At 40.0% G+C, this 24,157-nt stretch overlaps 1 protein-coding gene across 1 annotated transcript in view; it reads right to left on the reverse strand.

The window, feature by feature from the left end:
* The window catches only part of ESR1 (estrogen receptor 1), a 311,043-nt gene that overhangs the window by 96,588 nt on the left and 190,298 nt on the right, over positions 1-24,157 (reverse strand). Inside the window, exon 4 of the mRNA XM_050951601.1 lies at positions 11,982-12,098. Within this exon, the coding sequence (XP_050807558.1) occupies positions 11,982-12,098 (117 nt within the window). The remainder of the gene's footprint in view (positions 1-11,981; positions 12,099-24,157) is intronic.

A 24,157-nucleotide genomic window follows, 5' to 3' on the forward strand; every position in this document is an offset into this window, starting at 1 on the left:
AGACAAACAAGGAGCTTTTTGTTGATTTAATGTGCTTGACAAAGATCTTCAACAATCTTCAAACATCTAAGGTGTGCCACAGCTTTTCTGTCAGGTGCCGTGGTTTCGGACAGGATGAAGGGGGACAATCTCCTGTGAGGCACAGAAAGAAATTCATTCTAGTCAAGAATAATTTTTGGGTTCTTAACACCACTTTGTCACCATGGATATACAGTAGAGTTTCAGTACAGATAAATCTGCCAGTTTGAAAAAACAAAACAAAAACACTCTCCTAATAGACACGATGGCAAACAGAAAACAGATTTGGATGGATAGGTAGAATGGAGATATTGAAGTCAGTAGCTCAGAAGGGTGTGTGGTTAGACCTTTCAATGCCAGTGGCAGATCCCACTTAGGAAAGATTGTTCTGACCACAGGTTTAACCAGACTAACTGCTCTGACAAATCTGGATATCTGTCAAGGAATCAGAGGATCCTGCGAATATAACGCTACTTATGCTGACATCTTGTACCTTATAGAGTTGGACTGAAGTCCCTAGTTTACATCTTCCTAAAGAAAGCCCATGGTAACTGGGAAACCAGGATCCTTGGGATTTTCATTGTGTTCGACACCACAAACTAAACCTTGTCAGGTGGAGAAGTAGGCCTTTAGTGCTGAAGCTCATCGAGGAAAGGAGAGTTCCGATCACTTTGGAAGAGAGCTGTGCTAGAACTAATGCTTCCCTCTCAATAGTCAGGTTCTCATTTGAAGGCAGTCTGGATCTGGAAGGAGGAATAGGCCTTGGTAATGGACATCTGGTCTCACTGATAGATGCTACCCCAGTACGATTTTCAGCTCTATCAGATCAGCAAACTGTGATCTCCTTAGTCAGTGCAGAGCTATCACTATCACCTTTGCTTCTTCTCAACTTATCTTCTGGATCTCCTTTCCTAGAAATAGAAAGGGTGAGAACAACTGCACCAGGCCTTGTGGCCATCTATGTTAAAAGGCATCTGTCCCCAGTAATTTGGGATCTGCTTCCTTGGTGAAGTACTGTGATATCAGGGTGAAGACTTCCTGATTCAGGCACCATTCTGAATTGCTGACTGTGAATCTGCTGAGCTAGTTTGCTTTTTGGTTCAGCTCTCCTTTTATGTGTACTGCACTAACAGAAGGAAGTTTCCATTCCATTACCTCCATCACTTCTTCGGGAAGAGTTGCTCTCCTTGATCCCCCTTGGTTGTTGATATATACCACAGTGATCGCATTGTCAGCTGAACCAGAACATAGTCACCCTCCAGATAGTTCTGTAATTTCCATAGGGCAAGATTGACAATTCTGATTTCCAGCAGGTTTATTCTCTGGTTCCTTTCCCTGGGAATTCAAGTACATTCAACTCTCCTGTGCCCCAGATGCACTCCCCATCCTGTCAGGTTGGCATCAGTTGTGTGTGCATGGATCTAAAAGGCACATGGGAAGACCCCTGCAGACATTTGTAGGACTGTCCAGCACATTAGAGTTCAGCACCCTGTTCAGAATCAGTACCTGATCTTGCAGCTGTTCTGGTGAATTGTTCCACAGTTTCATGAGAAAGGCATGGAGGCACCTGATATGGGAATCCTGTACATGAAACCAAGAGATCCAATAGCAGTAGACACTGAGCTAGGCTCAGCCTTGCACATTTTACCAACATGGATATCAGGTTCCATATCTTGTGGAATCTGTTCAGTGATGGGTAGACCTTTGCCACCACAGAAACATCTATCTTCATTCCCAGGTGAATTACTTATGTGGAAGAAATCCAGCAGCTCTTCTTAGTGTTTATTGTAAATCCATGTGTTTGAAGCAGATCCAGCATCCATTGCTTGGGCAAGAATTCTGATCAAGATGTCATCTAGGAAGGGATACAGGTGAGTGCTGCAAGATCTGAATTTCGCTATTACCACCAGCACCTTGGTAAAGAGCCTGGGGACTACTGAAACAGGAGCATTTGGTACCGGCAGCAGGCCATGCCATATGCAAATCTCAGCAGTCTGTGGTGGCATGGTTATATGGGAATGTGGAGAAATGTATCCGCTAGATTAGCAGTTTTCAAACTGTGGGTTGGGACCCCAAAGTGGATCACAACCCTGTTTTAATGGGTCATCAGGGCTAGTGTTAGACTGGCTGGGGCCTGGGGCCCAAGACCAAGCCCTAGCTGCACTGCCTGGGACTCAGACTTCCACTTCAGTTGGGGGCAGTGGGGCTCAGGTTACAGGCCCCACACCCGGGGCTGAATCCTTTGGGCTTCAGCTTTGGCCCCCCACCTGGGGCAGCAGGGCTTCTGTGGGCACATGCTTCCGTCCCCCCTCTCCTGGGTCGTAAAGTAATTTTTGTCATCAGAATTGGTGTGTGTTTGTGAGTTTGAGAATCCCTGTGCTAGATCCACTGAAGCAAGAAACTCCTCTTGGTATAGGGATGCCACCATGAAAGCAAGGATCTCTATCTGGAGTCTCATTTTCTTTATCAGTTTGTTCAGCAGCTTGAGATCCAGGATGGCTCTGACCAGGGCCAGCTCGAGCCATTTTGCCACCCCAAGCACAGCGGCACGCAGCGGGAGGTGCTCTGCAGCTCGACGGTCCAGTGGCTCTGGTGGACCTCCCGCAGGCGTCCCTGCGGAAGCTCCACCAGAGCCACGGGACCAGCGGACCCTCCACAAGCACACCTGTGGGAGGTCCACTGGAGCTGCCTGCCGCCCTCCTGGCAACCGCCAGAGCGCCCTCAGCGGCTTGCCGCCCCAAGCACACGCTTGGCGCGCTGGGGCCTGGAGCCAGCCCTGGCTCTGACCCACCCATACACTGCTGGACAATGAAGAAAATGGAATACAGTCCTAAGAATCTTTCTTCTGGGGGAATCCTTTCTATTAGCCTATGTCCAAGAGATGCAAGATTTCATTTTATGGGGTCACTCGAGATGGGGGAAATGGATGAAGAGATGGGGTATGGCCTTTCTTCCAAGGGAGTATCTGCAACTCATTCTCTCTCTTATCCACTTGTCTGTGGTAAATCAAGACCATTCTACTAAGAAATGAGAAATTCTACCTCATAGGTTCAGGTCTTGGCAGAGGCATATTTGTTTATCATCATAGTGGGGTCTTAGAAGCTGTAGCTCCACCCCTGGATTTCCACTTGATACCCTTTTCCAGTGTTTTCCCTTTATATATCTGTTTATTTCCTCTGGTACCTTTGTGAGGATGGACAAAAGGAGTGTTTTTGTCTGTTGATGGCCCTGTATTTCCTCCTTGGAGCACTGAGGGTGGAGGGGAGGGACTGTTTCAGTCTGGTAGTACTCTTTGCCACCACTTGGTTTAGTTTTTCCATAAAAAAGGGGAGAGCCTGGGAATTTAGATGAGCACAGAATATATTTGGAGTGAGCATCAGACTTCTGGGATGAAGCCAGATATGGCTTAAAATCTCACTGCATACATTTTTAGGCCTCTACCACAAAGGCTGATGTTACAGAAATTTTCTTAAGTGTAGACCATTAGTCAGAAAAGTTTAACCTTCAGGGCCTTAAGGTCATCCAACTAGTTCTTGCAAAGCATGTAGCTGCCAAGACTGCTTTAAAAGTGGCTGTCAAGGCCTCAAAGTCCCTTTGAGGGTGGTTTCCACCTTTCTAATAGTTGAACGGAATCATCATATATTTAGCTAGAGATGCCCCTAAAGAATCAACCATTGGTATACCTCTAATAGCATTTGTCAGCTCTCGCAACTCATATCTAAATTCATGCCTACTTACGTGTTTACCCTTGTCAGGTTTTTTCCCATTCCTCTCTGATCACAATCTGAAAGGCTGTGTACAGCAAGATTGCTGTCTCAGGTGAGACTTTGGACAGCAGGTACTGTATTTGCATTTAGTCCTGCCTTTACCTCCTGTTCAGGCTGGATCAGGATTTTGAATGCAACCTTCTTGCATACGCTTTTGAATATTTAAGGAGGGAAAAAATCCTGTTTGCATTTTTTCCATGTCTTCCTCAGTGCCTGAATCTGAGAGTTTCCCTTCCTCAGTAGATAGCCTTTATTTTCCTTTTTGTTCTTTTTGGATTTTTTAGCCTTTTGGCCCACTTTGCAGGCATTGCTGCCTAGCTGTGGCTAACACATGATCTTTTTGCTGTTTGTTTTATGCAGCATCTTGAGTCCTCTAGATACATCTCCCTTCATGTCCTCCCTCTCAGGGTGGCACTTCCCCTTTCTGCAGAATGCGGTTTTATTGCCATAGGTTCCCTGACATGAACTGGGAAGAAGGGAACTTGGGACCCATTTCAGGGCTCGGGGGGGACACATACCTGTTAAGGGTTTCTCCCTCACCCCCTCCCCTGGCCTGTTCTGCCTTGGAACTTACCCTAGGCTGGCTGATATTCTCCTCATCCATGGAGTCCCTCCCTCATTTTGCTCAACACCTCCAGATCAGGCTCTTGTGTGTGGGAATCGTGACTTCTTGGGGCAGGTGGGGACCCAACATGCCTGCCCGACAGCCCCCGGCCTTAGCAGTGCAAGGATCAGCTGGCTGAGAACAGGCAGGGCCCAATTTGCCCTCCTATGAGCCTGTAAAAGCTGCCTCACAAATAGAACACTGCTTGGATTTAAGCTCGTGTTTGCATGACAGCTTTACCGCATCTTGCGGGGGCAAAGGAGAGGAGTCTGTCAGAGAGGTGTTGCAGCACTGGCTCTGGGTGGATGAGACCATGCCACAGTTCAATATTCAAACCAGGAGAGGGAGAAGAAAATCTGTTTGCTACTGTCTGAAAAATTGGATAAAATAATAAGCTGTCAAAAAAATCTGGAGCAAAGTGAACCACCACTTGATTGTTGCCACAGAGGCAGAAAGATCTGGCAGCAGGCTGAAGAAGGGGGAGTGGCTAGCACAGGTTGTGCTACAGCTTTGAATGGCCTCCTCAAACTGCAGACAGAAGGGGAACAGCCTATACATATCAGAACCATGGGAGAGACTGAGCTACAGGAGAACAGGAGAAAAACAAAGACAAGGAAGAAATAAAATAGGTAAACACAGTGGCGATCCAAAGAAGGAGGCATATTTTCCCCACTGAGTGATACTGATTGTGACAATAAATACATAATAGTAATTAAAAGTTTAGTCACTACATACAGGCTAGATTACACCCTTGATCTTTGTGCATCTTCTCACTGACATCCATGGAGATTCTGCTGTGGATGGAAGGGGTAAGGTATCCTAAATGTATGGCTACGTACCATAACTAAAAATGAATTTCACCTTCTCCACCGAATGACTTTGAAAAGCTCTGCTGAAATGAGTGAAGCTATGCTGATTTATATCAGCTGACACTATGGCCTTACATATGCAAGCAGAAAAGTCTTTACTAATTTATTTATTTAGCATGTCTCAGGGCACTCATTACTTCACGATTTTTGCACTGAATACAATAATTAAGATTTGCATAGCGTCATCTATAGTGGAACTCTGCCATTTACTTTTCTTGGGTTTAGTAGCTCTGCATACTGCTCTCTTATTGTTACTATTATTATTTGTATTACTGTAGCATCAAGGAGCATTACTCATGGATAAGGACCCATTATTGTGAGAAACCTTCTGCCAAAAAGGTGTCTCATGTAGCGTGTCCTGAAAACAGATTGACTCAGTCTCATCTTCTACAATTGGTCATTCTACAGGCAGTCCCTTTGACCAAAAATGCCTTATCTCCAGATCTCATGTGCGTCCTGTGCACTGTTAGCTGAATTTGCCACAGAGTGCTGGTGCTTCAGTGGTTTTGTTGTAACAGGACTGAATCCATTTGGACCAAAGCCTTGCACTAACACGAGAAAGAAAATGGGAGTCAATGGAGGTGCAACAGCACTGGCAGTGCAATGTGTTCTCGGGTGTTTTTTCCTGTTGAGGTGGTATGCTGCACTCCACACAAGCTGGGCTGCAATGCGGCCATCTCTGGTCCCTGATACAGTGAGTTACAATAGTCTAATCTGCAGGAGACAAATGCATGATTCATAAAAACTCATCGGAGATGAAGAGACTTGTTTACTGGCAAATTCTGATGTAATGCTGGCAGACTAGGGTGCTAAGGCCTCTAGGCCCCAACTGAACACTGACAAATGCATAGCTGGAAACCAGTCAGTCTTACCCTTCTTTTGCTAAAATAGGTATTAGGGTTATGAACCAGTGTTCAGTGTTAAGACTTAATGAAATGCTTGCAAGCTGCTGCATGTATTAATTTCATTGAACATCCGTGCGCCATGTTATATGGTTATGGTTTGCATTATAAACCTCTAACTGTGTAACTCACCGAACAGGAAAGAAGCATAAATTAATGTAAAGGCTGGCTTCCTATAGAAGGTGTTGGGTCCTGCCCACAAGAAGGCCAACAGAAATCAAATGAGCTATTGTGAAACATCAAAGGATAGATACTTAGTTGATTACTTTCCCTTTGTTGATTACTTCTCCTTCCTGAAGAGGAGATCTGCATTTTGACTTATCCCATCAGTGTGAACTCTAGGGGAAGGCAGTAAAAATCCCTGACAAGAATAAACGAGATCTCTATGCTGTTTGGATTTGGGGAGAGTAAGATTTGCATTAGCAAACGATCCCCATTGCTTCACCTGGGTCAGCCCTAAAGGACTTATAAAGCTTTCTTATTGTAGAAACTTCTACCACCTTTTGGAACCTAAGACTAGAACTCATTTGTCTGCGTATATTTAACCTTGCAAATAAACTCATTTCTTTTTCTTAGTTAATAGGTAGGATTGGTTACAAACATTGGCTTTGGTGTAGTATCTAAGATGCAATAAATCTGGGGTAAGTTACTGGTCCTTTGGAACTCAGAGTAACCTCAATATTGTTGTGATTTCTGGTGTAAGGGACCATCTATCACAAAGATGGGCTTTCGTGGGCAGCAAGTACCCATGGGTACAGTCTGTGACTCCATGTTGAGGCTGTGAGAGTGCTTGAGGAGTTTGTACTTAATACTTTGTTGGTGGAATCGAAGTATAGAATTCACAACCAGTTTGGGATTTGTGCCCTATTTCTTAATAATCTGCCCTGGAGGTTGGTATTTATGCTCCTGAGCCCCTCCAGACAGTTTGACACCTGGAGGAAGGCACTTCTCACTGTTGTAGTTATTGGACAAACGAATTACTGAGGAGTCCAGTAGGACCTCAAAGGCTTCATGCTATGTCACTGAATGGAAGAAAGAAGATGTCACTGGAAGGAGTGGTCAGAGTCTTGACTGGCTCCTTAAAACATTTCGTTCTTCCCACCAATATCACTATGGTGGAAGAGGTATTTGTCTGAGCAGCTTTGATTCTGGTACTGCACTGATTGCCACAAGCACAGTGCCACATCTCACCAGTTCACAACCTAACTACCTGCACTCAGTGCACTATACAGGACACTTGCAACCTTATTGGAGCAGGTAAACCCTATCACAGGTTTCTCATGTCTTTGTGTGGGACCCCAGCATAGAGGTGGATGAGCTAGTGATCTCCCACCTGACTATTATGAAACTCATAAAATGTGCTGTGTTTCAGATCAACCTGACTTGAGACCTATAAAAATTAATCTAACAAATACAGGTTTTACATATCAGAATGTGGAACATGTTACCCTTGAAGAAGGAAGGCTCAAAGGTGCTGCTTGTCAGAAAAAAGTCTAAGTGAAAGATGTCAGTCACTGGCCTCACTGAAATCCACCTTAAAGACAGCAGTTAGGAAAGAATAGGTGTCAGTCACCAATGCTTCCTAAGATGGTATGGTCATCTGCTCCAAATGCTTACCAACCTCTTTGTAAGAATCATTTTCAAGTTCTCTCTGCTGCTTTCAAGCACTCCCGGAAGACCTAAAACATGATGGCTGTCCTTCAGAAGTTTTCTGCCATGTAACATGCTACGTTTGGCTCAGGACAGAACATCATGGAGGTACATAACTCGTTCAATTACCTCTATGCTGTCCAAGCACAGAATGAGTACTAAGTGACCACCAATGTCTCCATAGAGTTGCTTGGGTGTAGTTTGAACTATCAGTTCTGGATCCAGGTGTTATCTTGTCAGGCATTGAAACTTTCTGATGGTAATGGTCATAGGTTCTGAGGAGATATAGAGTCTGGTGGTGAGGGATATTAAGAAGTTTCTACAGGATTGCATTAAAACCGGAGGTTCTCAAATTACTGTCTGTGGACCACTCGTGGTTCACATACAGTGCTTGCTTGCAGTTCACAGAGAATTGGCTGATCACAGGGCATTGGCTCTTCCTATTTTCAGCTATTAAAGTGAGTTAAAAGGCAGCTAAAATACATTAACTGGTTTTCTAATATTTTTCAATATCAGTTGCTACAGTTGCCATAGGGATGTTATGCCATCATGGAAAGGTCCATGGAACTGCAAATGGGAACGATGGTGGCAACAAAAAGTCTCTCTATTAAGAGATGGTCCACATTATTAAAAAGTTTGAGAACCCCTGAATTAGGAGGTGGTCAGGGACAAATTTAAATTTAAGAGTAGAAATTCCTTTTTGTCCTAAATTTAATCCCCAGAACTGATGCTAAGGCTACACTGCTGCTTAAAAATAGAAGTATATGTACATTGCTGTTGAATATATCACAGGTGAAAAAATCAATAGAATGCATACCTGAGAGGGAAGAGAATATCAAGAAATCTTAACTGAATAGAGATGTACTGGATTATTCTGACAATGAAAGCAATGTAAATATAAATGAATGAAAATATATCAAGTGTAAGGTGTAGCACAAAATGATACAAATATTTTGTATTTGAGAAATAGTGTATGATCATATAGCTGAAAATTATGATACTGCATATATACAAGAGGGCAGAGTTAAGGTAGCAGCTGCAGCCTTAACTGTGATATTTTCTAATTGCTTAAATATATAACCCTAACATTACTTTACTGTATTTTTTTCTTTTGTTTTGCAAGGACTACGTTTTTCATGATAGAAATGAACTCCAGCCAGGTGCTCCAGAATATTAAGAGAGAGCCACAATATACACACATTCATTCCATGAATCAATTATCGAAGTTCTATTTCAGTCTGAAGCTAGAAGCCACATGAGGGGAGTAATTGGCTGCTCCTAATCACCAGGATGATAGAAATAATGACAGAGAAAAGCTGGAACATTCTGAATAGCCTAAAATTGGAGTCCTGAGCCAAACGTCTCTCACCTGAAAAAATAAAGAATGAGCACTGGAAACCCTCCCAATGAGTCTGAACATTCAGAAGACATCGTCATCCAGATTTAAGTCTCTGCAAGATACTATTGCTAACACTTCCATTACAAATAGGTTTAAATGAGGTTAGTAATCATTTTTAAAATAAATGTTACTTTGAAATATTTTTCATTAAAACCACACAATCGATCTTCCTTCCATTTTAAATCAGGTACATCTAATCTCCAGTTTTATAATTCCCTGCATTTCAAATTTAATTTCACAGTTAAATAATAGAATACCAATTTAAATTTATTAAATATTTTTGGATGTTTTTCCACTTCTTCAATTATATTGATTTCTGTTACAACACAGAATACAAGTGTACAATGCTCACTTTATATTTATTACAAATATTTGCACTGTAAAAATGATAAACAAATGAAATAGTATTTTTCAATTCACCTCATGCATGTACTGTAGTGCAATCTTTTTATTGTGAAAGCGCAACTTACAAATATAGATTTTTTTTGGTTACATAACTGCACTCAAAACCAATATAAAACTTAAGAGCCTACAAGTTCACTCAGTTCTACTTCAGCCGATCACTAAGACAAAAATACATGTTTACATTTACGAGAGATAATGTTGCCCGTTACTTATTTACAATGTCACCTGAAAGTCAGAACAGGCATTTTCATGGCACCTTTGTAGCTGGCATTGCAAGGTATTTACGTGCCAAATATGGTAAACATTCATATGCCCCTTCATGTTTCGGCCACCATTCTAGAGGACATGCTTCCATGCTGATGATGCTCATTAAAAAAAATCTGTTAATTAAATTTATGAATGAACTCCTTGGGGGGAGAATTGTATGTCTCCTGTTTCGTTTTACCCACATTCTGCCATTTATTTCTTGTTACAGCAGTCTTGAATGATTTTAATTTTAAGAACAAGTTCACTGCAGATCTGCCAAAACACAAAGAAGGTACCAATGTGAGATTTTTAAAAATAGCTACAGGTACTTGACCCAAGGTTTAAGAATCTGAAGTGCCTTCCAAAATCTGAGCGGGACGAGGTGTGGAGCATGCTTTCAGAAGCCTTAAAAGAGGAACACTCCAATGTGGAAACCACAGAACTCGAACCACCAAAAAAGAAAATCAACCTTCTGCTGGTAGCATCTGACTCAAATGATGAAAATGAACATGCATTGGTCCGCTCTGCTTTGGATCGTTATCGAGCAGAACCCACTATCAGCATGGATGTATGTCCTCTGGAATGGTGGTTGAAGCATGAAGGAAGATATGAATCTTTAGTGCATCTGGCATGTAAATATCTTGTGATGCTGGCTACAACAGTGCCATGCGAATGCCTGTTCTCATTTTCAGGTGACATTGTAAACAAGAAGCAGGCAGCATTATCGCCTGCAAATTGTAACTGCCCCTGTCTGTCTGAGGGATTGGCTGAAGTAGGATTGAGTGGACTTGTAATTGCTAAAGTTTTACACTGTTTTATTTTTGAATGTAGGGTTCTTTTGTACATCATTCTACATTTGTAAGTTCAACTTTTATGATAAACAGATTGCACAACAGTACTTGTATTAGGTGACTTGAAAAATATTTGGTCTTATTTTACAGTGCAAATATTTGTAATAAAAAAATGAGCACTGTACATGTTGTATTCTATGTTGTTTATTTATAATTTAAATAAAAATATCTGAAAATGTAGAAAACATCCAAAAATATTTAAATAAGTGGCATTCTATTATTGTTTAACATGCGATTAGTCATGATTAATTTTTTTTATCTCTGCCTGTCCCCTCCCCTTGCCTTCTGTCTGTTTCTCGTAACTAAAAGGAACAGTAATTTAAAGGAGGGAGAGAAGACATCCACTGGGGAAATGCTCAAAAAATTCACTACTAAAACATCCCAAAGGCCTCTTGGAAAGAACCATTGCTCTGAGAACAGCACAATAAAGGTTATTTGATGGCAGTGTCATCTATTTATAAAACTTTTCCTCTAAACATTAAACACCAGATATCTCTAGTACAATCAGTTTTGGGATGTGCAGCAACTAGTGTTGACATCTAAGACTGATTCTTCTCTCATACCAGCATAACTGCAGTGTCTCAGTGAAATTACTTGTGATTTAGCTCAATGTATCTGAGATCAGAATCAGGTCCTCAATATTTCAATACCGGAAAAAGAAATTAATTCAGGTGCATTGCGTGCTGTTGCAGGGTGCTGGAATAATAGCTCTGAAGGTGGCAACCCTTTGTTAATCCGCAGAAGTGGTACAGTAGGAGCAGCAGTACTGTAAGTTTCTCCAAACTACCCCACCAATGTGCTTAATGCTTGACCTAGATAAATGGTAATTAACTATCTGTTCCCATACAACTCTTGTCCTACCCCCAGAAACAGTCCACAAGATGACAATAATGATGCTGGGTTTTACAATATGGATACCTGTCCACTGGGAACTGAACTGAGATCATCAGTTTGTTTCACAGAGTGCTGAATGGCATATTGCAGAAAGAAACAACTTTTAGGACTGGATTTCACTCATGATAGCCTGCGGCCAGACAAATCCACTTGTGAGAAAACAAATGAATTATAAAATATTAGGGGTGAAATCCTACCCATACTGAAGTCAATGGCTAAATTTCCATTGACTTTGATTCAGCCAGGATATCACCCTTGTTTTGTCATGTTCGGGGTTTTTGGCCAACAACAATAGTTGCCTCTTTGCTTAACTCTGTTGGTTGTCCAGTTAAGCAGCCATCAGTGCTAAAAAATGTGTTTGTTGCTGTGTACGTACCACCTTTCATCATTCCAACTTCATAGCACTTTCTCAGCCGACAGGCCTGACAGCTCTTTCTCCTGTTCTTGTCGATGGTGCACTGGTTAGTAGCAGGACACATGTAGTCATTGTGCCCTGTAAAGCCAGAGGAAAAACAAAGTAGAATTAATGAAAAATAGATAATCCCTTAACAGAGTAGTTTCCAGGGTTTCTGTAATACTTTATCTTAATTTCTCTTGGAGTATTTTTCACAACAGCTATAATCATAAGGAAATTGATAGCTTTCCCCCAAACAATCGTGTTAGGTGTATACTTGTGCTTTATTATGGATGTGTTGGTGGTGGCTCTATAGTGAAGACAGAATCTAAACTTCCACTGTAAGTTCCATTTTAGTATCCCATATCGAAGTACTGTTAGAAATATGCCAACATTTACTTAATAAAAAGAATGGACACCACAATTCTAATAGTCAAAACAGAGGACTGTCATAGAGTCATAGACTTTATAGTCAGAAGGGACCATTATGATCATCTAGTCTGACCTTCTGCACAATGCAGGCCACAGAATTTCACTCACCCACTCCTGCAACAAACCCCTAACCTATGTCTGAGCCACTGAAATCCTCAGATCATGGTTTAAAGATTTCAAGGTGCAGAGAATCCTCCAGCAAGTGACCCAGGCTCCATGCTGCAGAGGAAGGCAAAAAAAACCCAGGGCCTCTACCAATCTATCCTGGAGGAAAATTCCTTCCCGACCTCAAATATGGTGATGAGCTAAGCCCTGAGCATGTGGGCAAGACTCACCAGCCAGTCACCCAGGAAAGAATTCTCTGTAGTAACTCAGATCCCACCCCATCTAACATCCCATCACAGGCCATTGGGCATATTTACCACTAATAGTCAAAGATCAATTAATTGCCAAAATTTGGCTATCCCATCATACCATCCCCTCCATAAACTTATCAAGCTTAGTCTTGAAGCCAGATATGTCTTTTGCCCTCACTACTCCCCTTGGAAGGCTGTTCCAGAACTTCACTCCTCTGATAGTTAGAAACCTTCATTTAATTTCAAGTCTAAACTTCCTGATAGCCAGTTTATAGCCATTTGTTCTTATGTCCATATTGGTACTGAGCTTAAATAATTTCTCTTCCGCTCTGGTATTTACCCCTATGATATATTTATAGAGAGGATTCATATCTCCCCTCAGCCTTCTCTTGGTTAGGCTAAATAAGCTGAGCTCTTTGAGTCCCCTTTCATAAGACAGGTTTTCCATTCCTCGGGTCCTCCCAGTAGCCCTTCTCTGTACTTGTTCCAGTTTGAATTCATCCTTCTTAAACATGGGAGACCAGAACTGCACAGACTATTCCAGATGAGGTCTCACCAGTGCCTTATATAATGGTACTAACACCTCCTTATCTCTACTGGAAATACCTCGCCTAATGCATCCCAAGACTGCATTCACTTTTTTCACAGCGATATCACATTGGCGGCTCACAGTCATCCTGTGATCAACCAATACTCTGAGGTCCTTCTCCTCCTCTGTTACTTCTAACTGATGAGTCCCTAAATGCATAACCTTGCACTTTTCACTATTAAATTTCATCTTATTACTATTACTCCAGTTTACAAGGTCATCCAGATCTTCCTGTATGATATCCCGGTCCTTCTCTGTATTGGTAATACCTCCCAGCTTTGTGTCATCCGCAAACTTTATAAGCACACTCCCACTTTTTGTGCCAAGGGCAGTAATAAAAAGATTAAATATGATTGGTCCCAAAACTGATCTCTGAGGAACTCCCCTAGTAACCTATCTCCAACCTGACAGTTCACCGTTCAGTATGACCCATTGTGGTCTCCCCTTTAACCGTTCAATTTTCATATAGATCCCCATCTTTTCCAATTAAACTAATAATTCCCCATGTGGAACCGTGTCAAATGCCTTACTGAAATCAAGGTAAATTAGATCCACTGCATTTCCTTTATCTAAAAAATCTGTTATCTTCTCAAAGAAGGAGATCAGGCTGGTTTGGCATGATCTACCTTTTGTAAAACCATGTTGTGTTTTGTCCCAATTACCATTGACCTCAATGTCTTTAACTACTTTCTCCCTCAAAATTTTTTCCAAGACTTTGCATACTACAGATGTCAAACTAACAGGCCTGCAGTTATTCGGATCACCTTTTTTCTCCTTTCCTAAAAATAGGAACTATGTTAGCAATTCTCCAGTCATACGGCACAACTCCTGAGTTTACAGATTCATTAAAAATTCTTGCTAATGGGCTTGCAATTTCATGTGCCAGTTCCTTTAATATTCTTGGATGAAGATTATCTGGGGGCCCCGATTTAGTCCTATTAAGGTGTTCGAGTTCGGCTTCTACCTCGGATGTGATAATATCTACCTCCATATCCTCATTCCTATTTGTCATCCTTCCATTATCACTGAGCTCCTCATTAGCCTCATTAAAGACTGAGGCAAAGTATTTGTTTAGATATTGGGCCATGCCTAGATTATCCTTAACCTCCATTCCATCCTCAATGTTTAGCGGTTCCACTGATAGTAGAACTCCTGTGTTCTATTACCAGCTCTATCATTGACTTGAAGTAATTTGGGCAAGTAACTTAGTGCCTCCAGTTTAGCTATCTGGAAAATAGATGAAATATCTACCTACCTCCCACACAGGTCTGTTGGGCGGATTAGGTAACTGATTACAATACTTCACAAAAGGTCCTTGGAATGGAAAGGACCATAGAATATTTTTTAGCACCCACAACACTTTTGGGCAGTGAAAAAAGTACATGAAATCATAAAAACATAATACAGAAGTGCCAAATATTAATCAAACAATCAACTAATTGCATTTCATATCTAGGTGGGTTTCTACTTGGGTTAAATTACAAATTTTAAAAGTGACAGTGTTTAATAGAGTATTCCAGCGGTAGTGCCTTTTCACTGTGAGCACCTCTTCATTTGAAACCTGTTAATTCTTGTTGCAGACAGTTACCATATAGTCAAATCTGCCACAATAGAGGTGATTACTCTCCATAGGCTTGTGATCTATTCCTAGTAAGAGGTATTAAATTTATGCACAAGGATTTTTCTTGTCTCACATATTTAAAAAAAAACAAAATCCTACAACTTTCCAGTTATAGAGAAAGTTGCTGAGGATGGAAAACGCTGTCCAAACAGATCTTGCATAGTGTTTTTTATTTTTCCAACTAAACAGGACAAGGTACAGCACAGAATGAAACAATTTTACTGCAGAACTGTTTGTTCCTTATTCAGGTCAGGGATCAGTTTGAGGTAGAGTGGGGTGGGGGCTTGACAGAGGCCTTGGTCTCATCAAACCCTCTATCCTTGATTATACATTAGAAAATACAGAATAAAAACGGATATCAGATTACGCCAAGAACATCTGCTGCTTTATGCTGCATAATTGGGATCCAATCAAAATCAGCTGCAGAACTGGTAACTTGCTAATATGTTGACAGGAGACCACACACTGCCTGAAATAAATAGGCATATTAATTATTAGAATTAATATTATTTATAAGCCCTGGCTAATAGAGTGGTGTGACTAAAACAACCTGAATCTGCAGGCTGTGCTCCAGGACTGAGCTCAAGAAATATTTCAGAGATACTACCTCAATCTAAGCAAGCCCATTTTAAATTTTCCACTTCCTTCTGGTATTATACAATATGTTTTATATCTGATTCAAAACATTTCACATGTAAAAAAGTCAAGCTGGAAAAAGAACAGTTCCAACCACATAAAGATGTGGTATCTATTAGAAAAAAAAGTAAAGTAACATTAAAAAAAATCTTGTTTTATATAGTCAAGTTAAACAGCAGCAACAAAAAAAATCACTGTAGATCTTGTCCCCATTCCTCAGTCTCAGTTTATAAACTGAATGTGAGGGCACTGAATTGGAGAAAAGAGTGTAAGCATACACTTTATTGTGAGCTGTATGTGGTGGTGTTGCTTATCTTGACTGTTAAAGATCCCAACTTTGCTCCTACAGCAGTCAACAGGTTAAAACTCACATCGAGACCAGGAGCAGTACCTAGCGCTTCAATTCAGCAAACTACTTAATGATAGACTTAACTTTAAGAAGGGAGGTGGTAGTTCCATTGAGGTCAAAGTTAACATATGCCCAAGTGTTTTGTTGAATTGGGATCTAAATGGTTAATTTTCCTATTGTGGGTGTTTTTTAGAGATATCATGGGTTTACATGGCTCAATCGTTCTTTTTAAAAGTCTGCCTTATTAATTAGTAGTAGTCGTAGAATATTCCGTATATTTTACAGCACCTAAAGATGTTCTTGGCACTTTACAGAACAGTTTACAAATTCTGGTCCCTTCTACAAAGAGCTTGCATTCTGGTTATAGAGGTGAAACCACATGCACAGGTAACAAACTTTTGGGAGAGTGGGTTTGAGGAAGCACAATGGCAACAGCAACAAGATCAAGTTTATTCATTAGGCCAAAATGGTTCTCTCTCATGATCAGAGAATATTTCTTGTTGCACACGTTGTACGAAAGATAGCAAAACGCTTCTGTTGTGAACTGTGCTTTCTCTTAAGAGTCATCAAAAGTTACGTGGCAAGTGTCTAAGTCCAGCCCCATTGCACTTCTAAAAGACTTGCATGTACAGTCCCTATAAGGGCCTGCCTCATAGACAAAGGCCCTGACCCTAACAATGATTCCATCTGGATGGATAGCAAGGATGCAAATAATGCAAATGGTAATAGTGGTTGTGTAATTGAACACCTCTACACAAGAAATTTGATTGAGATCATCAGTTCATTTCACATAGGCTAGTAAACAGCCATCAGATGGTACCACCTTTCAGTCACTGGACTTAAACTTCTAGCCTTTCCTATTATTATTCCGTGAGCACTCCCACAAAAAGTTTAATTTCTAATTTGATGGATGACTTTCATTTCACTTCAGTGAAGGAAAATAAGAATCTATCCCAGAAATGATGAGCTCAAAAGTATGTTAAATTTAATTAGTGTAGTCACCACACATACACAAAAACCTAAACTGAAACCAATCTAGATTTCAGTACAGCAGCACAAGGTTTCAGACACTTTGTATAATTAGATGCCACCACCTTCTGTTCCATAACACACTCACATATAATTTATAGTCACTGGAATTACAAGAGAGATAGTTAAACCGATTAAAGTGATAGCGGTGATTAAATATCAATTCTGCTCACTTAGGCCAAGTGTTCATTTTAAATGTTGCTATTTCAAGCATTCTTCACCCCAGTTGTATCAGGACAGTAGGTTCTAGGGCACTGCATTGGCAATACAAAGCTATTCTATGGATCCATCTTGACAGTAACATCAGCAGTATTTCATTAGTTCAGCTCAAAATATAAAACGTGGAGTTTCCCTAAGGCAAACAACAGACTGGGGCTCAGGCTAAAGTTTTGCAAGGCAAAACCCTAGAAGAATCATCTCAGATGTTCAGAGTAAGGTTTATATTGTTGCCTTGATTAGGAATAAAAGAGAATCCTTGGAAAGGTGGTGAGATTAGACACTAGTCCTGGGCCTGCACACACATCACATCTAATGACGGTTGGAAACTGCCAGTTCACATCTGTCTCCAAAGTTTCTTTAGTATCTCCCAATAAATCATCATTTTGATTTCAAGAGTTCACCACTTCCTGACAGTCCCCACTAAATAAATGGTCACACTTACCTCTGTGACAACTCTTCACATTGTGTTCCCAAATACACAATTTTGGTTATCATTGGGTATGTCCATAATATAAACTGAAGGCCCCTGGACTTTGGATGAAATGTTGAATCACTGCTTTTAAATCAAAACTAAAAGCTGCTTATTGTATGAAAGATGAAGTTTTCAATATGTGGTAAAGGGCCTCCGGTTTTGTATACATCCATTATTTTCTTTTCATCTGGTGAGCAATTGAGTCTCACTTTGTGGCCTTTCTTTCAGAGGAAAATACACAGACTCCGATGAATGACTTAAAAAGAAAGAAGGACCAAAATCTAAAAAGTACTATTGTAATTTATAAATGTCTTTGCTGTATAGTTTCACTCCAAGAAACAAACGGGGATATTAAGCTGCAGTGACATGACGCCAAAAAAAATATACAAAGTCAGCCTTTGAGCAATTTCAGACCAGTCACTAAGTCATAAAATAGATTTGACATCCAGACCTCTTTTATAAGGCTGAACTGAAGTTGATAGAGCTACAACAATTTATACCAGCTGAGGATCTTCCCAGCATTCTGAGAAGAGCAAGACAAATCACACAAACCAATCCAGTTCCTTGAAGTAAGAATGAAATTAGCCTTTGCAAGTTCATTTGAGGGTTCAAGTTAAATTTTAAGCTCTTCTCTGGAGCAACCATCTTTTTGATCTGGCTCCTAGGTGGTATGGTAATACAAATACAATAGTAATAAATTCAAGTTTTCAGGGGATTCACTGCTCAGCTACACTCTTCCCCATCAGCAAAGTTTAGAGCCCCTTTCTCATCTCAGCTATCTTCGAAAAGGGGGGAGCTGTTGATGAAGGAGCAAGAGAGGCTGACTGAGAAGAGGGAAGTTTCCTATCTACATAAACCTCAGCCTTGCTTAGCATTAGGGTGACCAGATGTCCTGATTTTATAGGGACAATCCTGATTTTGGGGTGTTTTTCTTATATAGGCTCCTATTACTCCCCCACCCTCTGTCCTGATTTTTCACATTTGCTGTCTGGTCACCCTACTTAGCATAGACCAGGGTATGCAAATGCAGATCAAAGTTGACCCAAAACTGATTTTGAGTACTTTGGGACTTTCATTTGAGTATTTCACACTGCTTCAATTTTGAGCTTTAAAAGGGAGGAAATGCAATAGCGAAACTGATCAACTGCAGAGTAATTTGTGTGTGTCACTCTGGCAGACAGAATGTTTGTTGAGTCAGTGTGAAGTGACTATGACCTATGTGCATCAAGCCAAAAGTCCTAGTTAAGAGGTAACTCAACCAAACATCTTAACTCTACAGCTAATTTACATGCAACAATTTCATTAGTTGTAATGAGGTAGACTCGACAGATGGTGGATTGCGTGGCACAGCAGCCACACCCATGTAACATCATGGGCTTTCAGCTACTAATGTATATGAAGTGCTGCCTCACATGCCAGATTTTGTAGGTCACTTTCAAATTCCAGTGAAACCCTCTCCATGTTCATAAAGCCCTTTCTGTCTGAACAGTCCTATGTTTTCAGTAAGATTTGACATGAACTAACTAATGAGATTCCTCTCTGCCTTTCACTCCTCCTTCTGCCAATCCAGTTACCCAGACAAATTGAAGCAAGAGAGCTGGAGAGCACACATTGCACAAGAATTGGTGTGGACACTGAATTTGCTGTTATCTGGACTATTTCATAATCGTTAAGCGAAGAAGTCCGTAAAGAATGACACAAAAAGAAAAGCATTACTTTAGAAATATATCTAATTATTTTCTATTATAGCAGATCAGTGGAGAGCTTTTCCACCAGCCTCCAAGCCCAAACCTTAAATGGTATTTCATTTTTTTACTTAAAGATTATATAACAGAATGAGAAAAAGACTAAAGCATTGTTTGTACATTAAAATTCCTCCGCACCCCAATGTGCATCTTTTCAATCGTAGAGATGGTAATAAAATAGGAAACATGTTTTTTCCAGATGACATTTTTTTTAATAAGTCTCCAGCCCACTTGACTATGGCAGATCCCAATCTCTGAAGGAGTCTGGCAAGGAACGGTGACATTTTCTCTCAGTCTCTCTCTACTTGATAAATCACAATTGTTTTAAATGTCTGGCACATGATCAAACCAACAGCTGTATTAAGAAAAAAAACCATGATGTATCACTCGCAACCATCTCTCTCATTGCGATCACTCCAGAGACAATAAGTAAATATTTTCAATGATGCTCCTTATGGCTCAGAAACAAAGTTACAGAGTTACACAGTCATGTAGGACTATTATTTCTAGAACTTTCGAATGACACTTCTGATAGCCCCATCCTCTTAAACCACCTGTGTAAGAATGGGGAAAAATACTACTATGCAAACACTTCATAGCCAACATGGGGATACAAACTAAAAATCAATTATTAAGTCCCTCTTAACCCCCCCCAAAAAATTCAGTCAGCTATTCCCAAGCAGAAAATAAACATATCTAATTGAATTTCATATATAGCTTCTATTGTTGGATCATCATGGAGTACATGATAGTTTGGCTAAATCTTAGGTACTTATATGATCTTGATTGCTGTAGTATCTGAATACCTCACAGTGTTTAATGCTCTATATCCCTGAGAGATAGGGAAGTGTTCTCTTACTCCCATTTTAGAGATGAGAAACTGAGGCAGGGAGGCAGGCAGGCTAAGCGACAATTGAGAGAATTTTCAATGTAATTAATAGACATCAGTGGTTATTGCTGTTTTTAACAAAGGGAGTTCCCAGCAACGGAAGTTTGCTTAACTGAAGTTGTAATGTAGTCACCTGGTATTTTTGTTTAAATACTTTTGAAAATCACTACTTTAATAGAAAGCCCATTTTGCTTATTCAGAACTTTCTCTGTAAAATAAAACTTGCTTCAATTATTCTTATACCTGTTAATCTACACCAACACCCCCTATGTCTACTTTGTCCAATTAAACTAAAATAAAGCAAAGTTTTTAAAACCCAAAGGGACCATTAAGATACCTAGCGGGACCTCCAGTATAACACAGGCCATAGAATTTCACCCATTAATTCCTCCAGTAGAGGAAATTATTCTTCCCTAATATGTAACTGAACACCCTTGAGCCCAATAATTTGTAGCTGAATTATAGCAAATCTTTTAGAAAGATGTACAGTCTTGATTCAAATCAAAGTAATAATGAATTGCCAATTCTGTTGGTACATTGTTTCAATGGTTAAATACCATGTAAACTTAACAAGTTTAATTTTTTAACAACCCTTAGCTTGTTTAAATATTTCAATCAAGTGGTGTTAGCCTTCTCTGAAAGCTAAATGTCACCAATTTCACAAAGGTCTTTTCACAGGTGAATCCCTCCCATACATTTATCATTTTAGCTGTCCTACGATGCTCTCTCTCCAATTTGACTAAAATAACTTTTTTAAAAACATACAATCAAAACTGGACATTTGGACCAAATTCTGCGTTAGGGTACTCTGACTGCGGTGGAGATTTCACTGATGCAGCTGAGTGTACAGTCTAAATCAATACTCCAATGCGCTATAAGGTGTGTTTCTTTTCAGATACAATTTCAGGTCTAATAAGCAAAGAGCTCTGAGCCTGTTTCTCCACTCACCCAGGTGTAAATCAAAAGTAACTCCACTGAGGTGGACAGAGTTGCTCTGAAGTAAAACTGGTTTGATAAGAGAGTTAAGCCCTTTTCTGCTAGACAATATATCAGCACTTTTTAAGGATAAAATTCTTGTAATGAGGATTTTCAGCTTTTATTTTTCTAGTGAATATTTGTGCTGCTGAGATAGATAGCACTGAGTATAACATGAGCTAGCATTGAGTACATTTAATACAACCTGCTTTATCAGTCATTGCTGGTGATTCAGCAGCCACTTCAAAATGCTTTCCTGTGGGCACTATTAAGATTGACAAGCCAATGTGGTAATATTGGTATTTGTGCTGAATAGAGTGTCCTAGCTCCCTCACTGAAAAAAAACCAGCTACATGCTTAAGAATCCAAATGATCAGATCAACACATCATAAAAAATAGGAGTGGTTATCTTTTGAAATTCATAAATGGTCTTATGACTGGATTTTCAACAGAGCAAAAGGAAGCTAGGCACCCAACTCCCATAAGAAGTCACTGGGAGTTGGACACAACTCCTTATGCTGTATGGAAAATTCCACCCTTAAGTCTTAAAGAGTGATTGTGGTCTATTGCTTAGAGCTGGGGTCTGAAACTCCAGAGTTCTGATTCAATTACTGGCTCTGTCACAGACCGTTTGTCTGCCGATAAATCAATTAGCACCCTCAGTCTCAGTTTATCCTCATAACATCTAATAATTTACAATAATGAACTAATCCTGACAACTCCTTAAAGCTCTCAGAAATCCTCATATTTACATGGCTAATATGAAGAGATTCATTGCATTTATTTAATGGATTTAAATTCATGGTCTTCTTAGCCTGGAATCAAGTCTGAAGTGCAGTGTGCAGTCTGGAGTATGAAATAACATGTGATGTCACTTGCAGTGTCTTTCCAACTAAACAACCAAATATACGTTGAAGGAGGAAACAGGAAATATTAGAGACTTTAATTTTCAATTCCTGGTTAGCAAGGTCTCAGAATTCTGCCCAAGATGTGTAAACAGAAGAACCTCTCATCACTCAATACCAATCTATGTGATTAGATAACAAGTAGCATTCTCCTCATGTTAGTGAAATATATTGTCCAAGTTAATACACATTTTAAAACAAATTAGAGATGCATTAGCATTGGCTGCTCTTCCAAAAGTTCCCATGCAAAGCTATGCTTGTGTGGAGCAGAGAAAGGAAACTCTTATCACTAAAACAGAACTGAGAATCTCCTGAATTTTATTCCAGGCTCTGTCAACTGACATAACTCTTGTGTGCCTAGCTTATCCATCCATAACATGGGCATAACACCACTTATGGTTCCTATATCACTAATGTAAATGGGGCTTACTTCATTAATGCTTGTAAAATGAAGTCAGATACTCAGATGGAAGGCACTGTAGAAATGTAAAATATTGTTATTGTGTACAGTACACTGTTCTCTGCTGAGTACTCTAAATATTTAAGATTGGATGCATTTTGATGTTTTGAAGTCAGTCACTGCCAAAGCGACATTATGCTCCTGAAGCCTTCACAACATTTATGTCACTTGTAGCCTACTGATTATTACTGATCTGCCATTCCTTTCTTACCAAATTCAGTTCTGGACCTGTGATTGGCTAGACACAATACTGCACTGTGTTGGAGCTGAATGAGATTAGAATTACAGACAGGAAGAAAAATTACCATAACCCAATTAATATTCTATTTATTTGCAGTTCACCTGATTTAAATAGGAAATCAAATCAAAGCCATTCTTAAATTAATAATGCAAAGAAGAGACTACCCTGCAGACTGAAGAAATCAATATGACCTGGTAAGAGTTTCTTTCTAACAATTCACTTCTTTTTTTGCATTCTTTTTATTACATGTGAACTGATCTTTTTCAATGTCTCTATGCATCATTGTTAGTCATGTTAACCATAACACTGATAAAAGTTTTAATTGTACTATTATTTCAACATCCAAGTGCTTAACTCAGAAGAGAGTTCAGAATAATAAATTAGCTTCTTAAGTAATAATAGCTTAGCACAGAGATTGTATTGACATTAGAGGAAATTAATGCACATGTAACAAATTTTAATACTGAAGAGTATGGAAGGACCTATTTTACTTTATTTAATAGTATATGCTATCACTAGATAAGGCTAATTTCAGTTTCTTTTCAGAATGAAAACTTTCACCACTGTAAAAATGTGAGGAGGAGTAATGAGGACATCAAGATTCTCATTTTGACAATTAGAAAACAATAAGAAACTTAGAAAACTGACTAGAAAGGAATGGGTAGAGACACTGGTGACTGGGAAAGGTGTTTGGTTAGTGGATATAATCAGTTATCATTAGATATTGGAAAGAAGGAAGCAGCTGATACAAGCTATTGTGGAGCTTGGTTTGCTACAATATAGAAAGTTATGGAAGGTGGATGAGTGCTTTCAAGATTCCTTGTCAAGGTTCCTTCCCTACTCTGAACTTTAGGGTACAGATGTGGGGACCTGCATGGATACTTCTAAGCTTAATTACCAGCTTAGATTTGGTATCGCTGCCACTATCCCCCAAGCACTACTTTTTTTCCCTGGGTAGTTTTGAGGAACTTCACCAATTCCCTGGTGAACACAGATCCAAACCCCTTGGATCTTAAAACAAGAAGAAATTAACCATCCCCCCTTCTTTCCCCCACCAATCCCTGTTGAGTCCAGATCCAATCCCCTTGGATCTAAAAACAAGGAAAAATCAATCAAGTAATAAGAAAAAGGCTTTTAATTAAAGAAAAGAAAGGTAAAAGAAAACCCTCTGGGAAAGCAGCAAAGAATCCTGTGGCATCTTATAGACTAACAGACGTTTTTGGAGCATGAGCTCAGGGGC

Source organism: Gopherus flavomarginatus, chromosome 4 (assembly GCF_025201925.1).
Source record: "Gopherus flavomarginatus isolate rGopFla2 chromosome 4, rGopFla2.mat.asm, whole genome shotgun sequence".
NCBI classification, from domain to species: domain Eukaryota; kingdom Metazoa; phylum Chordata; order Testudines; family Testudinidae; genus Gopherus; species Gopherus flavomarginatus.